The sequence below is a fragment of the Loxodonta africana genome, chromosome 22 (assembly GCF_030014295.1).
Source record: "Loxodonta africana isolate mLoxAfr1 chromosome 22, mLoxAfr1.hap2, whole genome shotgun sequence".
NCBI classification, from domain to species: domain Eukaryota; kingdom Metazoa; phylum Chordata; class Mammalia; order Proboscidea; family Elephantidae; genus Loxodonta; species Loxodonta africana.
Genome location: NC_087363.1, coordinates 42,405,570 through 42,426,412, shown reverse-complemented (window position 1 = coordinate 42,426,412; position 20,843 = coordinate 42,405,570). Strand labels below are relative to the sequence as shown.

At 43.0% G+C, this 20,843-nt stretch overlaps 1 protein-coding gene across 1 annotated transcript; it reads right to left on the bottom strand.

Moving 5' to 3' along the window:
- Positions 1 to 3,813: 3,813 nt before the first annotated feature.
- Positions 3,814 to 10,550, bottom strand: CIDEC (cell death inducing DFFA like effector c). Its single transcript, XM_003409977.4, has 5 exons — positions 10,237 to 10,550; positions 8,807 to 8,960; positions 6,856 to 7,014; positions 6,584 to 6,771; positions 3,814 to 4,118 (listed from the first exon to the last, which is right to left on the bottom strand). Exons 1-5 carry the CDS (start codon positions 10,371 to 10,373, stop codon positions 3,971 to 3,973), a joined length of 786 nt encoding a protein of 261 aa, XP_003410025.3. The 5' UTR covers positions 10,374 to 10,550; the 3' UTR covers positions 3,814 to 3,970.
- Positions 10,551 to 20,843: the final 10,293 nt, after the last annotated feature.

Here is a 20,843-nt window from a genome sequence, read left to right as displayed (position 1 = left end):
TTCAAGGTTCTCTGATCATCATTCCAATTTTTAGGAGCTTCCTGGCCTCAGAAAAACACCACTGAAGCACAATTTCGTAAGGCAAATTGGCAAAAAAAAAAAAAATCCCACATCCTTTGGTCCAGTAAACCTGTCCCTAGAACACAGCCTGTTGCATAATCCAAACGGAGAAAAAGGCCAAAAAGGCAGAAAGACATTAACTACAGCGTTACTTGTCAAAGCAAAATAAAACAAATTTCAAAACTAGGAAACAAATTGTCCAGTGGTGAAATCTATTAACCCCCCTTCCCCCCCCCAAAAAAAAACATTGCCTTTCAGTCGATTCCGACTCATAGCGACCCTATAGGACAGAGTAGAACTGCCCCATAGAGTTTCCCAGGAGCGTCTGGTGGAGTCGAACTGCCGACCTTTTGGTTAGCAGCCTAGCTCTTAACCACTATGCCACCAGGGTTTCCAAAATAAATTTAATACATAAGTCAGTCAATATTTTTTTAATGCTAACTCTATGCCAGGGGCCCTGGTGGCAAAATGGTTAAGTGCTGGGCTGCTAACTGAAAGGTTGGTGGTTTGAACCCACCAAGTGGAACCCACTGCAGCAACTCTGAAGGAGAAAGACCTGGCAACTGCTTCCATACAGATTACAAGAAAACCCTACAGGGCAGTTCCACTCACATTAGGTTGCTATTAGTGGAAATCAACTGCAGGGTACCTAACAACAACAACAAACTCTATGCTGGTTGCAAGACCCTTGCAATCTCTGTGCTGAAAACACAGATCCACAAGACTCAGGCCCTGCCTACAGAAGGTCATTGAGTTGACAGAAGATTGGGGTCATAGCATTACAATTCACCTTGCTAAACGCTGTGGAGACGCTGAGAGAAGTGCGATGATGGGCAGAGGTGAAATCACAGATCAGAGAAAGCTTCCAAGCAAAGGGCCATCTGAGATGACTTGTGAAGAACTAACAAAAATCCACCAGGAGGAAAAGGTGTGGGAGGGGGAGAAGAAAGGGGTAAGCAGAGGGAGGGAGCAATGAGGAGAAATGAGAAGATAAGTGAAAAAAAGCAAAGTACATCATGGGCTCTATACTGTGATTGTTATTGTTGGGAGGTGCCATCAAGTTGGTTCCAACTCATAGAGACCCTATGTACAATAGAACGAAACACTGCCTGGTCCTGTGCCATACTCAAAATCACTGCTCTGTTTGAGTCCATTGTTACAGCCACTGTGTTAATCCATCCTGTTGAAGATCTTCCTCTTTTTTGATGACCCTCTACCTTACCAAGCATGATGTTCTTCTCCAGGGACTGGTCCCTCCTGGTAACATGTCCAAAGCACATAAGATGAAGTCTCGCTATCCTTGCTTCCAAGGAGCATTCTGGGTGTATTTCTTCCAAGACAGACTTGTTCGTTCTTTTGGCAATCCATAGTATTTTCAATATTCACCAATACTATAATTAAAAAAAAAAAATACCACTGCCGTCGAGTCAATTCTGACTCATAGCGACCCTATAGTTCAAAGGCATCAATTTTTCAGTCTTCCTTATTCATTGTCCAGCTTTCACATGCATATGAGGCGATTGAAAATACCATGGCTTGGGTCAGGCACACTTTAATCCTCAGAGCGACATCTTTGCTTTTTAACATTCAGAGAAGTCTTTTCCAGCAGATTTGCCCAATGCAATGTGTCATTTGATTTTTTGACTGCTGCTTCCACGGGTGTTGATTGTGAATCCAAGTAAAATGATTCACATTTTCTTTTCTCCATTTATCATGATGTTGCTTATTGGTCTAGTTGTGAGGATTTTTGTTTTATGTTGATATGTAATTCATACTGAGGGCTGTAGTCTTTGATTTTCATCAGTAAGTGCTCCCAGTCCTCTTTACTTTTAGAAAGAAAGGTTGTGTCATCTGCATATCGCAAGTTGTTAATAAGTTTTCATCCAATCTTGATGCTGCGTTCTTCTTCATTTGAAGGAGCTTGGGACAAATGCCAAGCTTCCACCCCCACCCTAACCTAAATCATCGATCAGTAACTTCACATGAGGGACAGGCAGACCACAGCTTCAGCAAGGGTTGATGGGAATACCTTCTGTGCTGGGGAAACACTGGGGCTCCCTGCAAGAAGGCCAGCTCATGGAGGCAGCCTGACCCTGAGCCAGGCCTCCAGCGAAAACTGCAAGAGCAGGAGAGCCCAGAATAGCAAGTGCTTCTCCACCAGCTTTGGCAGCTCCTTCCACACAGAGCTGCAGGATCCTGGGTCAGCTGCCTGCACTAAGTCTCCAGACTCTAGCTTTGATAACCTAGGTTTGTCTAAAAAAAAAAAATCAAACCAAACTTGTTGCCATCGAGTGGATTCCAACTCACAGCAACTCTATAGGACAGAGTATAACTCCCCCATAGAGTTTCCAAGGAGCGCCTGGTAGATTCAAACTGCTGACCTTTCGGTTAGCAGTCGTAGCACTTAACTACTACCCACCCTTTGTCTTAATATTTAGTAAACCCAAATAAGCTTTATAGTAAAAACCAAAATCAAACCCATTGCTGTCGGGTAGATTCTGACTCATAACAACCCTAAAGGACAGTAGAACTGCCCCCATATGGTTTCCAAGTCTGTAATCTTTATGGAAGCAGACTGCCACATCTTTCTCTTTGGAGCCGCTAGTGGATTTGAACCACCGACTTTTTGGCTAGCAGCTCAATGCTTAACCACTGTGCCACCAGGGCTCCTTGGGTTTATAGTTAGGGTCACAAAATGACAGTTTTTGAATCAGAGAGTCACAGACTAAAGCAGTCACCTACACATCCAGCCTTCCACGTTTCTCTTGAGTTGCCCATTCTGGAGAAATGCCAGCTTACACTGATGAGAAACTAATACTCTTTGTGGCTCCCTAACAGCTTGCTTCGAAATCCTGAGATTGAAAGCTCTAAATGCAAAAAAGGTAAACTGACTGGCAAGCTAAGGCAAGCATTGATGGAGAGTTGTGTTACAGCTTGATTAGTGCATTCCAACTTAAACACTTAACTAGAAGAGAGCCTTAATCCCACTTTCCCACTCTAAACCTTCTGATAGGCAATTTAACTGGGAAATTGTCACTTATTATATTGATTACATGATCTGCTGAAATCTCAGATTAAACAGACTTTAGTTCCAAAATCAGCCGCAATTTTTTATTTTTGTAGAAAGTACTGTCAATTTCCTATAATCCTACAATCCATGTTGCAGTCCCTGAGTGGTACAAACAGTTAACACACTTGCCTGCTAACTGAAAGGTTAGAGGTTCAAGTCCACCCCGAGATGCCTCGGGAGAAAAACCTGGTGATCTACTTTAAAAAAAAATTAGCCACTGAATACCTTGTGGAGCACAGTTCTACTCTGACACATGTGGGGTCACCATGAGTCAGCGTTAACATTTTTTTTTTTTTTAAATCTCATGTTATGGTAAATTGTTTGAGAACAGATTCCTCTCTTCAGGCCTTTGCAGCCTCCCAAACAGAAGCCCACCCTCGCCCTCAAAGAACACAGGCAAAGAATATGTATCAGCATAAATAATTTATTGCATACTCTAATATTATACACTAGCGGGCTTGACAGTTCACACAGGAGTATTCAGGATAGGGGATTCAGGAGGGAGGGAGTGAAAGTGTAGGACATGAACACAGGTTGCCGAAGGACACATTTCACGCTATAGCCTGCTGGTGACCAGTTTTTGGTCAGCTAAGCTACCCTGGGCAGGAAGGAACAAAGCCAGGCTGAACCTGCTGTTCTCCTTCGGCCAGCCCACTCCAGGTTTCCAGCCCTTCCTCCTGCTTTCTCATTCATGTCCTGTGAGCTGAGGAAGGTGTAGGGAGTTAAGAAGCTCTGTAGCTAGCTGTTAGGCTTATGGGCTCTGAGGCTGAGAATAGGGTCCCCTGTATAGCTCTTGGCAGGGGAAGGCCTCCAAGGACTTGAGTCTTCATTGCAGTATCTTCAGACAGGGCGAAATGAGGGACAAGGCCTTGCCTTGGGGTTCTGCCCTTCCTCTGTGGCATCCAGGAGCTGCTGCATGTAACAGGAGGTGCCAAGCAATAAGTGGCCCGTGGCCTGCATGCCAAAGAGGGCCCAGCGAAGAGCTTCCCTGGGTAGAAAGAGAAGGCACTGGGACAAATCATGAACAATACCTCTCCCTCGTCCCCTTAAATGCCTCCACCCTTATACTCCCAATCTGTCCTGGAAGAAATCTGTTTCATTTTGGTAATTTGCATCATCAGTGAAATGTGAATGGCACTGAGGTGGTAGGACTAAAAACATTTTATAAATTACAGAGTGATATGCAAACAGGAACCCATGCTGCCTGGCCTCAGCGAATGGAAAGGGTCTACAGGCATTACACGCAATCATAAGATAATTCGGATGTCTGGAACCTCCCTACTTTCTCATGCAAAATTCAAGCCCATTTAATAAGGCTTTTTTTTTTTTTTTTTAAATACTCCCTTGGACCTGTCAGATTGATCTATAAAACACGTCTCTGCCCTTCGTGACACTCTCTCCTAGACTCCCAGGCCTTTCCAAGTCACTTGGCATCTAGCAACTGGGGTGGTGTGGAAGCTACCAGAAGAAGCTGCCTAAAGACCATGCTCTGCTCTTCCCTAACTTTGTGGCTTTGGACCAATTATATCACCTCAGTCTCAGTGGCTACACTCACCTAATGGGGTAAGAATGTTCTAAAAGCAACCCAGGAGCAGTTAAACTTGGGAAGCACTACCACAATAGTATTTGTCTTATGATTTTCTACATGCTTCCTGGGAAACCCTGGTGGCGTAGTAGTTAAGTGCTACAGCTGCTAACCAAAAGGTTGGCAGTTCAAATCCACCAGGTGCTCCTTGGAAACTCTATGGGACTGTTCTACTCTGTCTTATAGGGCCACCATGAATCAGAATTGACTCGACGGCAACAGGTTTGGTTTTTTGTTTTTTTTTCATGCTTCCTGTGATGCTTAAAAAAGTTTGGTCGACTTTTTACATAAACCCAAACCAAGAAAGCCTGTTTTCATCGAGTTGATTCTGACTCACAGCAGCTCTATAGGACAGAGTAGAACTGCCCCATAGTGTTTCCAAGGAGTAGCTGGTGGATTTGAACCGTCAACCTTTTGGTTAGCAGCAGGGGTCTTAGCCACTGCACTACCAGGACTCCTTTTAAAGAAAAAGTTAAAAAAAAAAAAAAAAAGTTGATTAGAGACTACAAATGACTCTTGTCTACAGACATCCAAATAAAGTTTATCTTATGGAGGGGCAATTGATATTCATCCCTTCCAGTCCCTTGGAAAAAGCTAGTTTTGTACTTATTTATAAATTCATTTTAGCATTCTTGATGAACCTATATACGTGTGGGACTTTGAATTCTGCTTTGAACTGACTGAAAATTCTTGCTGGTTCTTTTATTAATGAGTTAAATAAATCTTTGACACGTGTTCATTTTTTAAAAAGTTGATTAGAATAACATTTAGGAGAACTTACTATTTTGGGTGAAAAAAAATTAGTTGCTATAGTGGACTACCACCACCACCAGTAGCCATGGAGTTGATTCTGACTCATGGCGATCCCATGTGTTACAGAGTAAAACTGCCCCATAGGGTTTCCCAGGAGCAGCTGGTGAATTCAAACTGCTGACCTTTTGGTTAGCAGGCGTAGCACTTAACCATTGCACCACCAGGGCTCCAGTGACCTTGTAACCAAAAAAACCCATTGCCATTGAGTCGATTCCAACTCATAGCGACCCTATAGGACAGAGTAGAACTGCCCCATAGAGTTTTCAAGGAACGCCTGGTGGATTTCAACTGTCGACCTGTTGGTTAGCAGCCATAACTCTTAACCGCTGCGCCACTAGGGTTTCCAGTGACCTTATAGTTCCCCCTTAAATGCTGTTCATAGAGACATAATAATTGAGACCTGAGAATGACAGGAAACCAAGCCTAGACTTCAGACCCATCACCCCCCGCCTTTTTTTTTTTTTTTTAAGTATAGTGGAATCACAGTGATTTTTATTTATTTTTGGATAGATTTAGTTTTTATAAATACCTTCCACTATAGCAGAAGTCCCTGGGTGACACAGACAGTTAAGGACTTGACTACTAAGCAGAAAGTTGGTGGTTTGAACCCACCCAGAGGCACCTCAGAAGAAAGGCCTGGCAATCTGCTTCTTGAGGGTCACAGCCTTGAGTCACACTATGAGTCAGAATGAACTCAACAGCAACTGGTTTAGTTTTGCTTATAGGATTGCTATGAGTCAGAATCGACTCGACGGCAACGGGATTGTTTGTTTTAGTAAGTTTTAGGAAATAAAAATTCATTTTAACATTCGCAAAAACAAACTAACTAAATATGACCAGGTTCCACCAGGAGAAGTATGTGTAGCCCTTTGGCATACAATAGTGTAATCCAAAGCATTTAGGTAAGCCATTCAAGTATTAGACAAATACTGTTATGCTTTTTCAGCACCTAAGCTGGCCCCAGTCCCTGAGAAGGTAGAGGTGGTTGTGAGCAGATAGGGGCTCTCCCATTGTTGAATACCCACCCTGTCTCCAGCTAACCCCAATCCACTCACTTCATGATGCGCTTGGCCCCATAGCAGTGCAGATCGTAGGAAACAGAGTATGTGCCATAGAGAGTCGCCTTCATGCTCAGGCAGCCAATAAAGTCTTGAGGGTTCGTCTTGTACAAGTCGAAGGTCACACAAGCCACATCGATCTTCTTGGCAGGCTTATGGGAGAGGAAGAGTTGGTACCTAGCCCGCTGCATCAAGACAAGAAGGTGGTTGGCTCCCCCCAAGGTTTTCTCTCAGGTGCCCAGTTGTTCTCTCTACAGGTAGGCCCTCACCTGCTCTGATGGGAACTGCCATTTCTGCCCCTTCTGGAGCACCATGAACACTGTGTCCTCTGCCAGGGCCTGGAAATACTCTTCTGTCTCTACAGTTGTGCCATCTTCCTCTAGCACCAGGTAGAAGGGCTTGTCTGCCAGCATCAGAGTGTCTCGGACCTGGGGAATAAGGTCAATGCTGCTTCTGCCATCCCCATAGAGCCACAGAACAGGGATGGGGGAAGACCCACATTACCTCAGCTGTCAGGGCAAAGGGTGACCTAGTAGAGAAAGAACAGGGAGCCAGGCACTATGCGATGGAACTGAAACCCAGGCTCTCAGCTGTGGGATCACAACCCAAAAACTCTGTCATGATACCTCTTTGTACCTGGCTTCATGGCAAATATTCTAACGGCACTGTCCAATAAAAGTATAATAGGGGCCACATATATAATTTTTAATTGATAGATAATTCACATACCATAAAATTCACCCTTTTAAGGTGTACAACTCAATGGTTTTTAATATATTCACAAGGTTGTGCATCGATCACCACTATCTAATTCCAGAATATTTTTATCATCCCAAAAAGAAACCCCATGTCCATTAACAGCCATTCCCATTCTCCTCTTCCTCCAGCCCTTGGCAACGACTTATTTACTTTTTTTCTCTATAAATTTGCTTATGCTGGACATTTCGTATAAAAGGAATTATACAACATGTGGCCTTTTGTGTCTGGTTTCTTTCACCTAGCATAATGTTTTCAAGGTTCATTCCCAGGCCCCAAATTGTACAACAATCCTGGGTCCAAACTAAAATGTGAAAGAGCCCTTTTGATTCAAGGAATAAGAAATATAATCTGGCATACTCAGAAGCCTCAAAAAGGGTGGGAAATGGGCTACCAGGAAGAACAGACCTAATAAAGAGAAATGTGGGAGGAAGCCTAGAATATGGGGTTAGGTCAGCTATTATTTTTATGCATTAAACAGACTAGTAATTGGAAGTCTAATCCAAATGCTTGATCTGTGCCAGGCACCTAGGCTTACAGGTGAGTGGGTTTTTGTCCCTGGAACTGATAAACTAACGGGGCAGTGACACACATGGTCACATGACTAATACAGAATAAGAGTAGATGAGGCTGTAGGAGAGTCAGAGGGAAAAGTCGCTTCCAACTGAGTGAAGAGGGAGGATGGAGATGGGGAAGCCTAGCATTCCTTCCAGCTGAGAATAGCATCCACAATAGCTGTGTGACCTTGGTTTGTACCTCTGGAAATATGCCTGATCCAAGAAAATCTTTCAGTTACTAAAGTCTTACATAGAAGGTCAATGTGGAAGACTGATTTAAGGAGTCCCTGGGTGGTACAAATGGTTAATGCACTCTATTGCTAACTGAAAGGTCAGAGGTTTGAGTCCACCCCAGAGGTGCCTCAGAAGAAAGGCCTGGCGATCTACTTCTGAAGAGTCAGCCATTGAAAACCCTGTGGAGCACAGCTCTACTGACACAGGTGGGGTTGCCATGAGTCAGAGTTGACTCAGGCAACGATTTTTGTTGGTTTATTTTTGTTTTGCCCTGGCTGAAGGTGGGCAATGGGGAAGGGAATTTCTAAAATCCTGTTCAGTTCCCCAACTTTCAGGCATTTCTTCAAGTTTAAGAACTACTGGAAAAGGGAAGGTAAGAACAAGAACATACGTTCTGAAAATACCACTGATGAATCGTTAACGTGGAATGGCAAAATGCTGCTCGCCTCCTGTCACCAGACATACGTTACTACTTGATGGCCACAGCTCTCCTCCACGCAGTCGCTACCAATCCATTGGAGCTGGCCCCAGAGCGGAAACCACCTCATCGTCGAAGCCATGAACGCCGCACCTGCTGAAGTCCCCGCTCCTGACCCGGAAGACAAAGGTAGCTGACAGGGCCTGCTCAGCCCAGGCCCCAGCGGTTGGCTGTGCCGAGGCGGCCGCCCCTCACCTTGTGGAGGAGGTCCTCGAGGCTGTGCGCCATGATGCCTTTCCGCAGGCTCCTGTCGGCATTGCTTACTCTGTAGGGCCGGGCTCTGGGGGCCTCCGGGCCGGGCTCTGACAGCAGCTGCTGGGTCATCACCGAGGTACTCACAGCCACATACCTGGGGGAGGTTTGTAGCATCTAGATGAGTTGCCTGCTGCCTCCCAGCCCTCCCCCTACTGCGGGCCGAGTTCACTCCCCCACCCCTCTAGGCCAAAACCAGTGGCCTTGGATTGGGCCAGACTCATGGTGACCTCTAGAGGGCGCTCATCGTAGTCCTCCCCTACCCTCCCACCTAGCCTCTCTAAATCAGTTCATTTCAAAATTCAGTGGGCATAGAGTCACCTGGAGATCTTGTTAAAATGCAGATTCTGGTTCAGGAGGCTGGGGTGAGGCTTGAGAATCTGCATTTCTAGCAAGTCCCCAGGTGATGCTGATCCTGCTGGGTAAACAGACCAGACAAGTAGCAAGGTGATGGAAGACCCATCCCCCACCCCTCAATTACCACTTTGCTATCGTGGTCTCACTCTTCTAACCTGTAAAGTGGGATGAAGTAAAGAAGCCTGAAGTCAATTTAAGATATTTTCGAGCTCTGAGGTAGACAAGGAAACCCTAGTGGTGTAGTGGGTTAAGTGCTATGGCTGTTAACCAAAAGGTTGGTGGTTGGAATCCACCAGGTGCTCCTTGGAAGCTCTATGGGGCAGTTCTACTCTATTCTGTAAGGTCACTCTGAGTCGAAGCCGACTCGATGACAATGGGTTGGAGGTAGACAATGCAGAACCAAACTCATGAAGGGAACCTGAGTTTTGGAGTTAGGTCCAAGCTCAAATCCTGGCCCCACTCAATTTGCTAGGTGATTGAGAGCACCCAGGAGTCCTGGTGGCCGCAGTGGTTAAAGCACTCAGCTGCTATCCGAAAGGTCAGAGGTTGGAACCTACTAGTTGCTCTGCAGGAGAAAGATTTACAGCCTTGGAAACCCTGTGGGGCAGTTCTGTTCTGTCCTATAGGGTCACTATGAGTTGGAATTGACTCAATGGCAGTGGGTTTTTGGGGGTTTGAGAGCATCCACTCTGTACCTGTTTCCTCATCTATTAATTTGGCGTAATAATAATTCTCACTTCTCAAAGGTTTGTGAGGCTTAAATGATATCAGAAATTAAAGCATTAAGCATAATATCTAGCCTCTGTCTACTCAAAGTGTGGTCCAGGGACCAGGAACATTAGCCTCACCTGGTGGCTTATCAGAAATGCAGAATCTCAGGTTCCACCCCAGATCTTCTGAACTAGAATCGGCATATTAGCAAGATCCCCAGGTGACCCATATGACATTAAATTTTGAAAAGGCCTGGTCTGTAGCTCATAGGTAGCTCCACACCCTTTCCACCTTGTCTCTCCCACCTGGAGAGGGTCTTGGGGTTGAGAAGTCTGAGAGATTTCATGGCATATTCCATCCTTGTCAGCTGGACTGATTTGGACCTGGGAAGGAGGCAGAAACAGCTCATTAGGGTGAGGGTGGGAGGGTTCTCCCTCATCATTTGACAGAATGTGACTCCATTCCCATCCAGAAGGCCTCCTCCCTGGTCTCTTATCCCCCGTCACACATGCTTTCCCCAGCCTTCTCCTCTCCAAACCCCATGCACACCAGCTGTGACTAAGCCAGAGACCACCCCTCTGTCCTCAGGCTCAGGCCCTCTCAGCTGCTGCTCTGCCCTCCCCAGCCCCACTCACGCCATGTTTCTCTGACCCTGGCTCTGGTCACACTGATGAGGAATCCCAAGCTGGGGCTGAAGAGGCCCTCCCTGGTTAGTTACTGTCCCTGGGGCAGAGTCCACATTACGCTGGCAGGAGGTGGCCCAGGCAGAGATTAGTCACATCACTTCTTATGGATTGAATTGTGTCCTCCCAAAATATGTGTTACAATTGCTAACCTCTATGCCTGTGGTACTTGGAGCCCTGGTGGCGCAGTGGTTAAGAGCTTAGCTGCTAACCAAAAGGTTAGCAGTTCAAATCCACCAGTCACTTCTTGGAAACCCTATGGGGCAGTTCTACTCTGTCCTATAGGGTCACTATGAGTCTGTTGGAATCGACTCGACAGCAACAGGTTTGGTTTTTGGTATGCCTGTGGTGGCACCCTCATGGCACAGTGGTCAAAGGGCTCAGCTGCTAACTGGAAAGTAGGAAGGTAGGGCAGTTCAAAGCCACCGGCTGCTCCTCAGGAGAAAGATGTTTCCGTCAAGATTTATAGCCTTGGAAACCATGTGGGGCAGTTCTACTCTGTCCTGTAGGGTCTTTATGAGTTGAATCAACTGGACAGCAGTGGTTTGTTTTTTTTTACACCTGTGGTTATAATCCTATTTGGGAATGGGTTGTCTTTGTTATGTTAATGAGGCATGATTAGTGTAGGGTGTGTCTTGAGTCAATCTCTTGAGATATAAAAGAGATTAAACAAGGGTGCCAAAGTAGAGATCCAGAAGAGAGATGCCAAGCCATGTGAAGATTACCCAGGAGCAGAAGCTTAAAAGACATTAAGACTTTCCTCCAGAACTGATAAAGCCTTCCCCTAAAGCCAAAACCCTGAATTTAAACTAGGAGAGAATAAATTTGTTAAAGCCATGCATTTGTGATATTTCTGTTATAACAGCACTAGATAACTAAGATACCACCTCACTCTGCTGGGGACCGTCCTATCACCTATAGTCCAGAGACCTAACCAGGCTAGGACAGCCTTACAGCTGTAGTCCATGCTCGGCTGCCTGGCCTGAGCCTGTTCTCTCCCGTGGGTCCTTGGGGAATGAACCCCTCCTGAGGCTTCCCACTGGCCAAGAGAACTTTCTGTGATGATGGAAATGTCCTATGTCTGTACTCTCCAATACCGTAGCTCCTAGCCACATGTGGCTGTTGAGCACATGAAATGTGGCTAGTATGACTGAGGAACTGAATTTCTCATTTTTTTCAATTTAAGTAGCCACTGTACCTCGTGGCTAGTGGTGACCATATTGTATGGCATGGGCCTCGGCTGATAGACATGATCTCACCTGCCACCATTTTTTCTCCAAAACTTCTGTTCTCCAGCCCTTCCATGCTCCAAGACTTTGCTCAGGTAGTTCCTTCAGCCTTCAATACCTTCCTCTGGCTTGGGGCTAACCGTTTGCAGCCTTGAAGCCCCAGTCTCATTGCTCCATCTTTGGAAAGGTGGACGGCTCACAGAAGTACCCCTTCATTCTGCCCTTCCTAGCCAAGTGCACCTCAAGGTCCATTTCTGCTCTAGCCCCCCAATTCCCAGTGGCTGGCTCTGAGGTATTCTCCCTGTTTCCAGCCTCCAGCACAGGGAAGGTCTGGCACAAAACAAGGGACTCAAGGGATGGTCACGGAGTGAAAGCTGCCTTCCGTCAGGTAATATCACTTTCTCCTTCTAACAACTTGAGGGACACCCCAGGCCAGCCCCCACAGAGGCCAGAAAGCCCTCTCCCCCTTAGCACTACCAAAGCCCACTACGCTCTGGCTTCACTCCCTATCCCTAGCAAACTCCAAGTCCCACCTCACCTGCTCTCCAAGAGTAAAAAAAAAAAATCCTTACCTCCCTCTCACAGCCTCCTTGCAATACTGCCCTGCTCAGCTCAGCCCTCCCTCCATTTTATTTCCAGCTCCCAATAAAGCCCCTCCCCTGGCCTTCTGCCCCAGCTGGGGAAAAGAGCATGGGTAGTGAGTTTGCAGCTCTCACCCTTGGGATTTCAGCTTAGCCTGACTTCCAGAAAAGGCTGAAAGGAGGGGAGGGGGCATGTTTCGAAAGCTTTGAAAAGGATATGGTCCAGGATATGATATCAAGCACAGAGGGCACAGAAAACAGGCAGATCTTGGTTGTAGTTCCAGCTCCACCTCATATTGGCTATTTGAGTTGAGACAAGTTGCCTTACTTCTGTGACCCCCAGTGTCTCTTACCTGTATAACAGGGATAATGATTCCTGTTTTAAAGGGTTGTCTGGTGGATTAGTGATAATAAAAGTCAAGGGCTTTGCAGCACTCAATAGGTGGAAGCAATTATTGGTATTATTGGTAATATAATTCTTTAATAATAGCAGAGGCTAAGACTAGTTGAAACATCCAGTGGTTAAGAGTATAAGCTCTATGATGTAGCAATTCCACTCCTAGTTATATACTCAAGAGAAATGAAGACAAATGTCCGCACAAAAACTTGCATACAAATGTTCACAGCAGCTATTGTTCATAATAGCCAAAAAGTAGAAACAACCTGAATGTCCATCAACTGATGAAAGGATAAAAAATGTGGTATATCCATACCATGGAATACTATTTGGCAATAAAAAGGATACATGGATGAACCTTGAAAACATTATGCTAAGTGAAAGAAGCCAGTCAACGAAAGACCATATATTGTATGATTCCATTTATAAGAAATGCCCCAAATACGCAAATCCATAGAGACCGAAGTAGGTTAGTGGTTGCCAGGGACTTGGAGGGACAGGAAGTGACTGCTAACAGGTAAGGGATTTCTTTTAGGGGGATGAAAATGTTCTAAAATTAGATTGTGGTGACCGTTTCACAACCCTGTGAATTCTACTGAAAATCATGGAATTGTACACTTTAAGTAGCAGAATTGTATGGTATGTAAATTATATCTCAATACATCTGTTTAAAAAAAAAAGCTTAAGCTCAGCTTTCCTTGTAGTACAGGGTTTTCAAACTTCAGTGCATCAGAATCACCTGGTGCGCTTGTTCAAATTCAGATTGCTAGGCCCCACCCCAGAGTGTCTGACTCAGCAGGTCCGGGATAGGGCCCAAGAGTTGGCATTTCTGACAGGCGTCCAGATGGTGTTGATGCTCTGGTTGATTGGGGATCCCACTGTGAGAACCAGTGCTTTAGCGTGAGCTGTGTGATCTAACTTCTATAAGCTCCAATTTCTGCATCTGAAAAATGGGGATAAAAATAGCTCCTATTGGGTTGCCTTTAAAATTAAATGGGATAATCATAAAATGTACTTTCTACAGAGCCCGGTACACCTTCAGGACTCAATAAATAGCAAGTATTATTATTTGGAGCCCTGGTAGCACAGTGGCTAAGAGCTTGGCTGTTTAAACCCATCAGGTCGGCGGTTTAAATCCATCAGCCACTCCTTGGAAACCCTATGGGGCCATTCTTTTCTGTCCTATAGGGCTGTCATGAGTTAGAATTGCCTTGGCAGCAACAGGTTTTTGTTTTTTTTTTAATTATCATTATTAAAAGTTGGACCCAAATCCTTCCCTGGAGGAGCTCTCAGGCAACCAATATTCATTCATTCATTCAGCAAATATTTATTAAGCACTTACTGTGTGCCAGTTGCCCTCAAAACCAGTTGCTGTTGATTCTGACTTACAGCAACCCTACGTGCATCAGAGTAGAACTGGGTGCCATAAGGTTTTCAATGGTTGATTTTTCAAAGTAGATCACCAGGCCTTTCTTCTGCAGCACCTCTGGGTGGACTCAAACCTCCAACCTTTTGGTTGGCAGCCAAGCATTTTAACTGTTTGCATTCCTTCCAGTTCTTCTAGGGACTGGGAATACAGCAGGAAACAAGATAGCCTTATCACATGCTTCAAGGAGCTAACATTTCTTGGGGTAGGGGGAACTCAGACCATGAACAAATAAATAAGCAAATCAAATAATTTCAGATAGTGATGTTTTGGGAAGAAAATGACAACGTTCCATGATAGCAAATGGCTGGGGAGCTAGATTCTCCTGTGGCACGTGGAAGGCCTCAGAGGAGGTGAGCTTTAAAACTAAATTCTGAGTGGGGAGAAGCCAGTCTTTTGAAGCTCTGGGGAACAGTCAAGGAAAAGGACTTGAAAAGGGGATGAGCAGGGTGAGTAGACAGGAACACAAATAGCTAGACTTTAAGACAGACCAGGCTCCAGGAGAAAATTACAGGGAAAATACTCTAGGGAGGAAGTTTTGGGGAAAGGGTTAGGCCCCTCCCTCAGACATCCGTGCCTTAAATATTTATTGAACATCCAGTGTGTGCTTGGTGTACCCTGGCAGGCCAATGCATGACTCAGAAGCAGCCTGATCCTGACAAGCACCCAGTGCATCATGGAAAGCAGACACAGAAGAGGCAAAGGCAGCCACAAGCTAAAGCCAGAGAATGTCTGGGCTAGGAGGGTTCTTACAGTGCTTAGAAGAAGAGGATGATTTTGCCTCAGTTGGAATGTATTGATTCAGCCACCATTTCTTGAGCTTTTACACTATGCCAGGCCCATTGTGGGTGCTAGGGACACAGATGACTCAGTTCTTGTTCCTCTCTTTGGGAAGCACGTTCTAGTCAGGGAGGCAGATGTCTGAGTGTGGCTGTTAAATGCTGTAGTGAATAAAAATCATTTCAGACACCTTGGGATGGAGAAGGGCTCTAGGTACGATTCAAAATTGTAAAGCCATAAAACAAAAGATCGATAGATCCAATGATATTTTAAAAAATATCCTCCGTGTTCAACTTGTAACATCATGAGCAAAGTCAAAAGTCGTATAATAAATGGGGAAAATATATTGTAAGTAATATAGACAGGGAGCTAATCTCCTCTCAATCTCCATGGGTATGTATGTATGTATAAATTAAGAAGACCAACAACGCAATCAGAAGATGAGCAAAGGATATGAACATAGTTCAGGAAAATGAAAACCAAATGGGCCTTTAAACATATGAAAAGATGCTCAATCTCACTTACAAAAATAGAAATATACTGCAATGCCATTCTTCACCCCTCAGACTAACATTGTGGGCAAGGCCACGGGGGATACAGGGAATCAGACATTGCTGGTGAGAAAGTAATTGGTGTAATCAGTATGGAAGGCTATTTGGACAGATCTGTCAAAATTACAAACATAAAAATTATGAACAGGAGGCGGGGCCAAGATGGCAGACTAGGTAGACGCTACCCCGGATCCCTCGGAAAAACAAGTGAATCGATCACATACATAACAATCTACGAACCCTGAACAACAAACACAGATTTAGAGACGGAAAACGAACAAATACGGGGAAGCAGCGACTGTTTTCGGAGCCTGGAGCCAGCGTCCCAGCCAGCGGAATTTCTGGAAAAACAAGTTCCCCAGTGATGGCTCGGAGACAGCAGTCCATATCAAACCACATAAAGAAGCAGACCATGACTGCTTCTACAACCCCCCAAACAAAAGAATCAAAATCTTTCCCAAATGAAGATACAATCCTGGAATTATCAGATACAGAATATAAAAAACTAATTTACAGAATGCTTCAAGACATCAGAAACGAAATAAGGCAAACTGCAGAAAAAGCCAAGGAACACACTGATAAAACAGTTGAAGAACTCAAAAAGATTATTCAAGAACATAGTGGAAAAATTAATAAGTTGCAAGAATCCATAGAGAGACAGCATGTAGAAATCCAAAAGATTAACAATAAAATTACAGAATTAGACAATGCAATAGGAAGTCAGAGGAGCAGACTCGAGCAATTAGAATGCAGACTGGGACATCTGGAGGACCAGGGAATTAACACCAACATAGCTGAAAAAAAAAAAACAGATAAAAGAATTAAAAAAAATGAAGAAACCCTAAGAATCATGTGGGACTCTATCAAGAAGGATAACTTGCGTGTGAGTGGAGTTCCAGAACAGGGAGGGAGGAGAGAAAATAGTTGAAGATCTCCTGACAGAAAACTTCCCAGACATCATGAAAGATGAAAGGATATCTATCCAAGATGCTCATCGAACCCCATTTAAGATTGATCCAAAAAGAAAAACACCAAGACATATTATCATCAAACTTGCCAAAACCAAAGAGAAAGAGAAAATTTTAAAAGCAGCCAGGGAGAAAAGAAAGGTCACCTTCAAGGGAGAATCAATAAGTTCAGACTACTCAGCAGAAACCATGCAGGCAAGAAGGGAATGGGACGACATATACAGAGCACTGAAGGAGAAAAACTGCCAGCCAAGGATCATATATCCAGCAAAACTCTCTCTGAAATATGAAGGCGAAATTAAGATATTTACAGATAAACACAAGTTTAGAGAATTTGCAAAAACCAAACCAAAGCTACAAGAAATACTAAAGGATAATGTTTGGTCAGAAAACCAATAATATCAGAGACCAGCACAACACAAGGTCACAAAACAGAACATCCTGATATCAATTCAAATAGGGAAATCACAAAAACAAATTAAGATTAATTAAAAAAAAATGCTCATAACAGGGAATCACTGAAGTCAAAATGTAAAAGATCACAATAATCAAAAAGAGGGACTAAATACAGGTGGCATAGAATTGCCATATGGAGAGTGATACAAGGCGATATAGAACATTACAAGTTAGGTTTTTACTTAGGAAAATAGGGGTAAATATTAAGGCAACTACAAAGAGGTATAACAACTCCATAACTCAAGATAAAAGCCAAGAAAAATGTAACGACTCAACAAACATAAAGTCAAACACTACGAAAATGAGGATCTCACAATTTACTAAGAAAAACGTCTCAGCACAAAAAAGTATGTGGAAAAATGAAATTGTCAACAACACACATAAAAAGGCATCGAAATGACAACACTAAACACTTATTTATCTATAATTACGCTCAATGTAAATGGAGTAAATGCACCAATAAAGAGACAGAGAGTCTCGGACTGGATAAAGAAACACGATCCGTCTATATGCTGCCTACAAGAGACACACCTTAGACTTAGAGACACAAACAAACTAAAACTCAAAGGATGGAAAAAAATATTTCAAGCAAACAACAAGCAAAAAAGAAGAGGAGTAGCAATATTAATTTCTGACAAAATAGACTTTAGACTTAAATCCAGCACAAAGGATAAAGAAGGACACTACATAATGATAAAAGGGACAGTTGATCAGGAAGACGTAACCATATTAAATATTTATGCACCCAATGACAGGGCTCCAAGATACATAAATCAAATTTTAACAGAACTGAAAAGTGAGATAGACACCTCCACAATTATAGTAGGAGACTTCAACACACCACTTTCGGAGAAGGACAGGACATCCAGTAAGAAGCTCAATAGAGACACGGAAGACCTAATTACAACAATCAACCAACTTGACCTCATTGACTTATACTGAACTCTCCTCCCAACTGCTGCAAAGTATACTTTTTTTTCTAGCGCACATGGAACATTCTCTAGAATAGACCACATATTAGGTCATAAAACAAACCTTTCCAGAATCCAAAACATCGAAATATTACAAAGCATCTTCTCAGACCACAAGGCAATAAAACTATAAATCAATAACAGAAAAACTAGGGAAAAGAAATCAAATACTTGGAAACTGAACAATAAAAAAAAAAAAATTTAATACCCTCCTGAAAAAAGACTGGGTTATAGAAGACATCAAGGAGGGAATAAGGAAATTCATAGAATGCAACGAGAATGAAAATACTTCCTATCAAAACCTCTGGGACACAGCAAAAGCAGTGCTCAGAGGCCAATTTATATCGATAAATGCACACATACAAAAAGAAGAAAGAGCCAAAATCAGAGAACTGTCCCTACAACTTGAACAAATAGAAAGTGAGCAACAAAAGAATCCATCAGGCACCAGAAGAAAACAAATAATAAAAATTAGAGCTGAACTAAATGAATTAGAGAACAGAAAAACAATTGAAAGAATTAACAAAGCCAAAAGCTGGTTCTTTGAAAAAATTAACAAAATTGATAAACCATTGGCTAGACTGACTAAAGAAATACAGGAAAGGAAACAAATAACCCGAATAAGAAACGAGATGGGCCACATCACAACAGACCCAACTGAAATTAAAAGAATCGTATCAGCTTATTACGAAAAATTGTACTCTACCAAATTTGCAAACCTAGAAGAAATGGATGAATTCCTGGAAAAACACTACCTACCTAAACTAACACATTCAGAAATAGAACAACTAAATAGACCCATAACAAAAAAAGAGATTGAAACGGTAATCAAAAAACTCCCCCAAAAAAAGAGCCCTGGCCCGGACGGCTTCACTGCAGAGTTCTACCAAACTTTCGGAGAAGAGTTAACACCACTACTACTAAAGGTATTTCAAAGCATAGAAAATGATGGAATACTACCCAACTCCTTCTATGAAGCCACCATCTCCCTGATACCAAAACCAGGTAAAGACATTACAAAAAAAGAAAATTTTAGACCTATATCCCTCATGAACATAGATGCAAAAATCCTCAACAAAATTCTAGCCAATAGAATCCAACAACATATCAAAAATATAATTCACCATGATCAAGTGGGATTTATACCAGGTATGCAAGGCTGGTTTAATATCAGAAAAACCATTAATGTAATCTACCACATAAATAAAACAAAAGACAAAAACCACATGATCTTATCAATTGATGCAGAAAAGGCATTTGACAAAGTCCAACACCCATTTATGATAAAAACTCTCACCAGAGTAGGAATTGAAGGAAAATTCCTCAACATAATAAAGGGCATCTATGCGAAGCCAACAGCCAACATCATTCTAAGTGGAGAGAACCTGAAAGCATTTCCCTTCAGAACGGGAACCAGACAAGGATGCCCTTTATCACCGCTCTTATTCAACATCGTGCTAGAAGTCCTAGCCAGGGCAATTAGGCTAGACAAAGAAATAAAGGGCATCCAGATTGGCAAGGAGGAAGTAAAATTATCTCTATTTGCAGATAACATGATCTTATAGACAGAAAACCCTAAGGAATCCTCCAGAAAACTACTGAAACTAATAGAAGAGTTTGGCAGAGTCTCAGGTTATAAGATAAACATACAAAAATCACTTGGATTCCTCTACATCAACAAAAAGAACATCGAAGAGGAAATAACCAAATCAATACCATTCACAGTAGCCCCCAAGAAGATAAAATACTTAGGAATAAATCTTAACAAGGATGTAAAAACCTATACAAAGAAAACTACAAAGCTCTACTACAAGAAATTCAAAAGGACCTACTTAAGTGGAAAAACATACCTTGCTCATGGATAGGAAGACTTAACATAGTGAAAATGTCTATTCTACCAAAAGCCATCTATACATACAGTGCACTTCCGATCCAAATTCCAATGTCATTTTTTAAGGTGATAGAGAAACAAATCACCAACTTCATATGGAAGGGAAAGAAGCCTCGGATAAGCAAAGCATTACTGAAAAAGCAGAAGAAAGTGGGAGGCCTCACTCTACCTGATTTCAGAACCTATTATACAGCCACAGTAGTCAAAACAGCCTGGTATTGGTACAACAACAGGCACATAGACCAGTGGAACAGAATTGAGAACCCAGATATAAATCCAACCACATATGAGCACCTGATATTTGACAAAGGCCCAGTGTCAGTTAATTGAGGAAAAGATAGTCTTTTTAACAAATGGTGCTGGCATAATTGGATATCCATTTGCAAAAAAATGAAACAGGACCCATACCTCACACCAAGCACAAAAACTAACTCCAAGTGGATCAAAGACCTAAACATAAAGACTAAAATGATAAAGATCATGGAAGAAAAAATAGGGACAACCCTAGAAGCCCTAATACAAGGCATAAACAGAATACAAAACATTACCAAAAATGACGAAGAGAAACCAGATAACTGGGAGCTCCTAAAAATCAAACACCTATGCTCATCTAAAGACTTCACCAAAAGAGTAAAAAGGCCACCTACAGACTGGGAAAGAATTTTCAGCTATGATATCTCCGACCAGCGCCTGATCTCTAAAATCTACATGATTCTGTCAAAACTCAACCACAAAAAGACAAACAACCCGATCAAGAAGTGGGCAAAGGAAATGAACACACACTTCACTAAAGAAGATATTCAGGCAGCTAACAGACACGTGAGAAAATGTTCTCGATCATTAGCCATTAGAGAAATGCAAATTAAAACTACGATGAGATTCCATCTCACTCCAACAAAAAAAAAATTTTTTTTTTTTTTTTTTACTCCAACAAGGCTGGCATTAATCCAAAAAACACAAAATAATAAATGTTGGAGAG

Coding starts and splice junctions, on each gene's coding strand:
- CIDEC (XM_003409977.4), bottom strand. CDS start 10,373: ATGATGAGGGAGAACCCTCCCACCCTCACCCTAATGAGCTGTTTCTGC. Junction 8,961..10,236: donor AACCCCAAGACCCTCTCCAG/GTGGGAGAGACA, acceptor AACCTCCCCCAG/GTATGTGGCTGTGAGTACCT. Junction 4,119..6,583: donor GGGGCCAAGCGCATCATGAA/GTGAGTGGATTG, acceptor CTTTCTACCCAG/GGAAGCTCTTCGCTGGGCCC.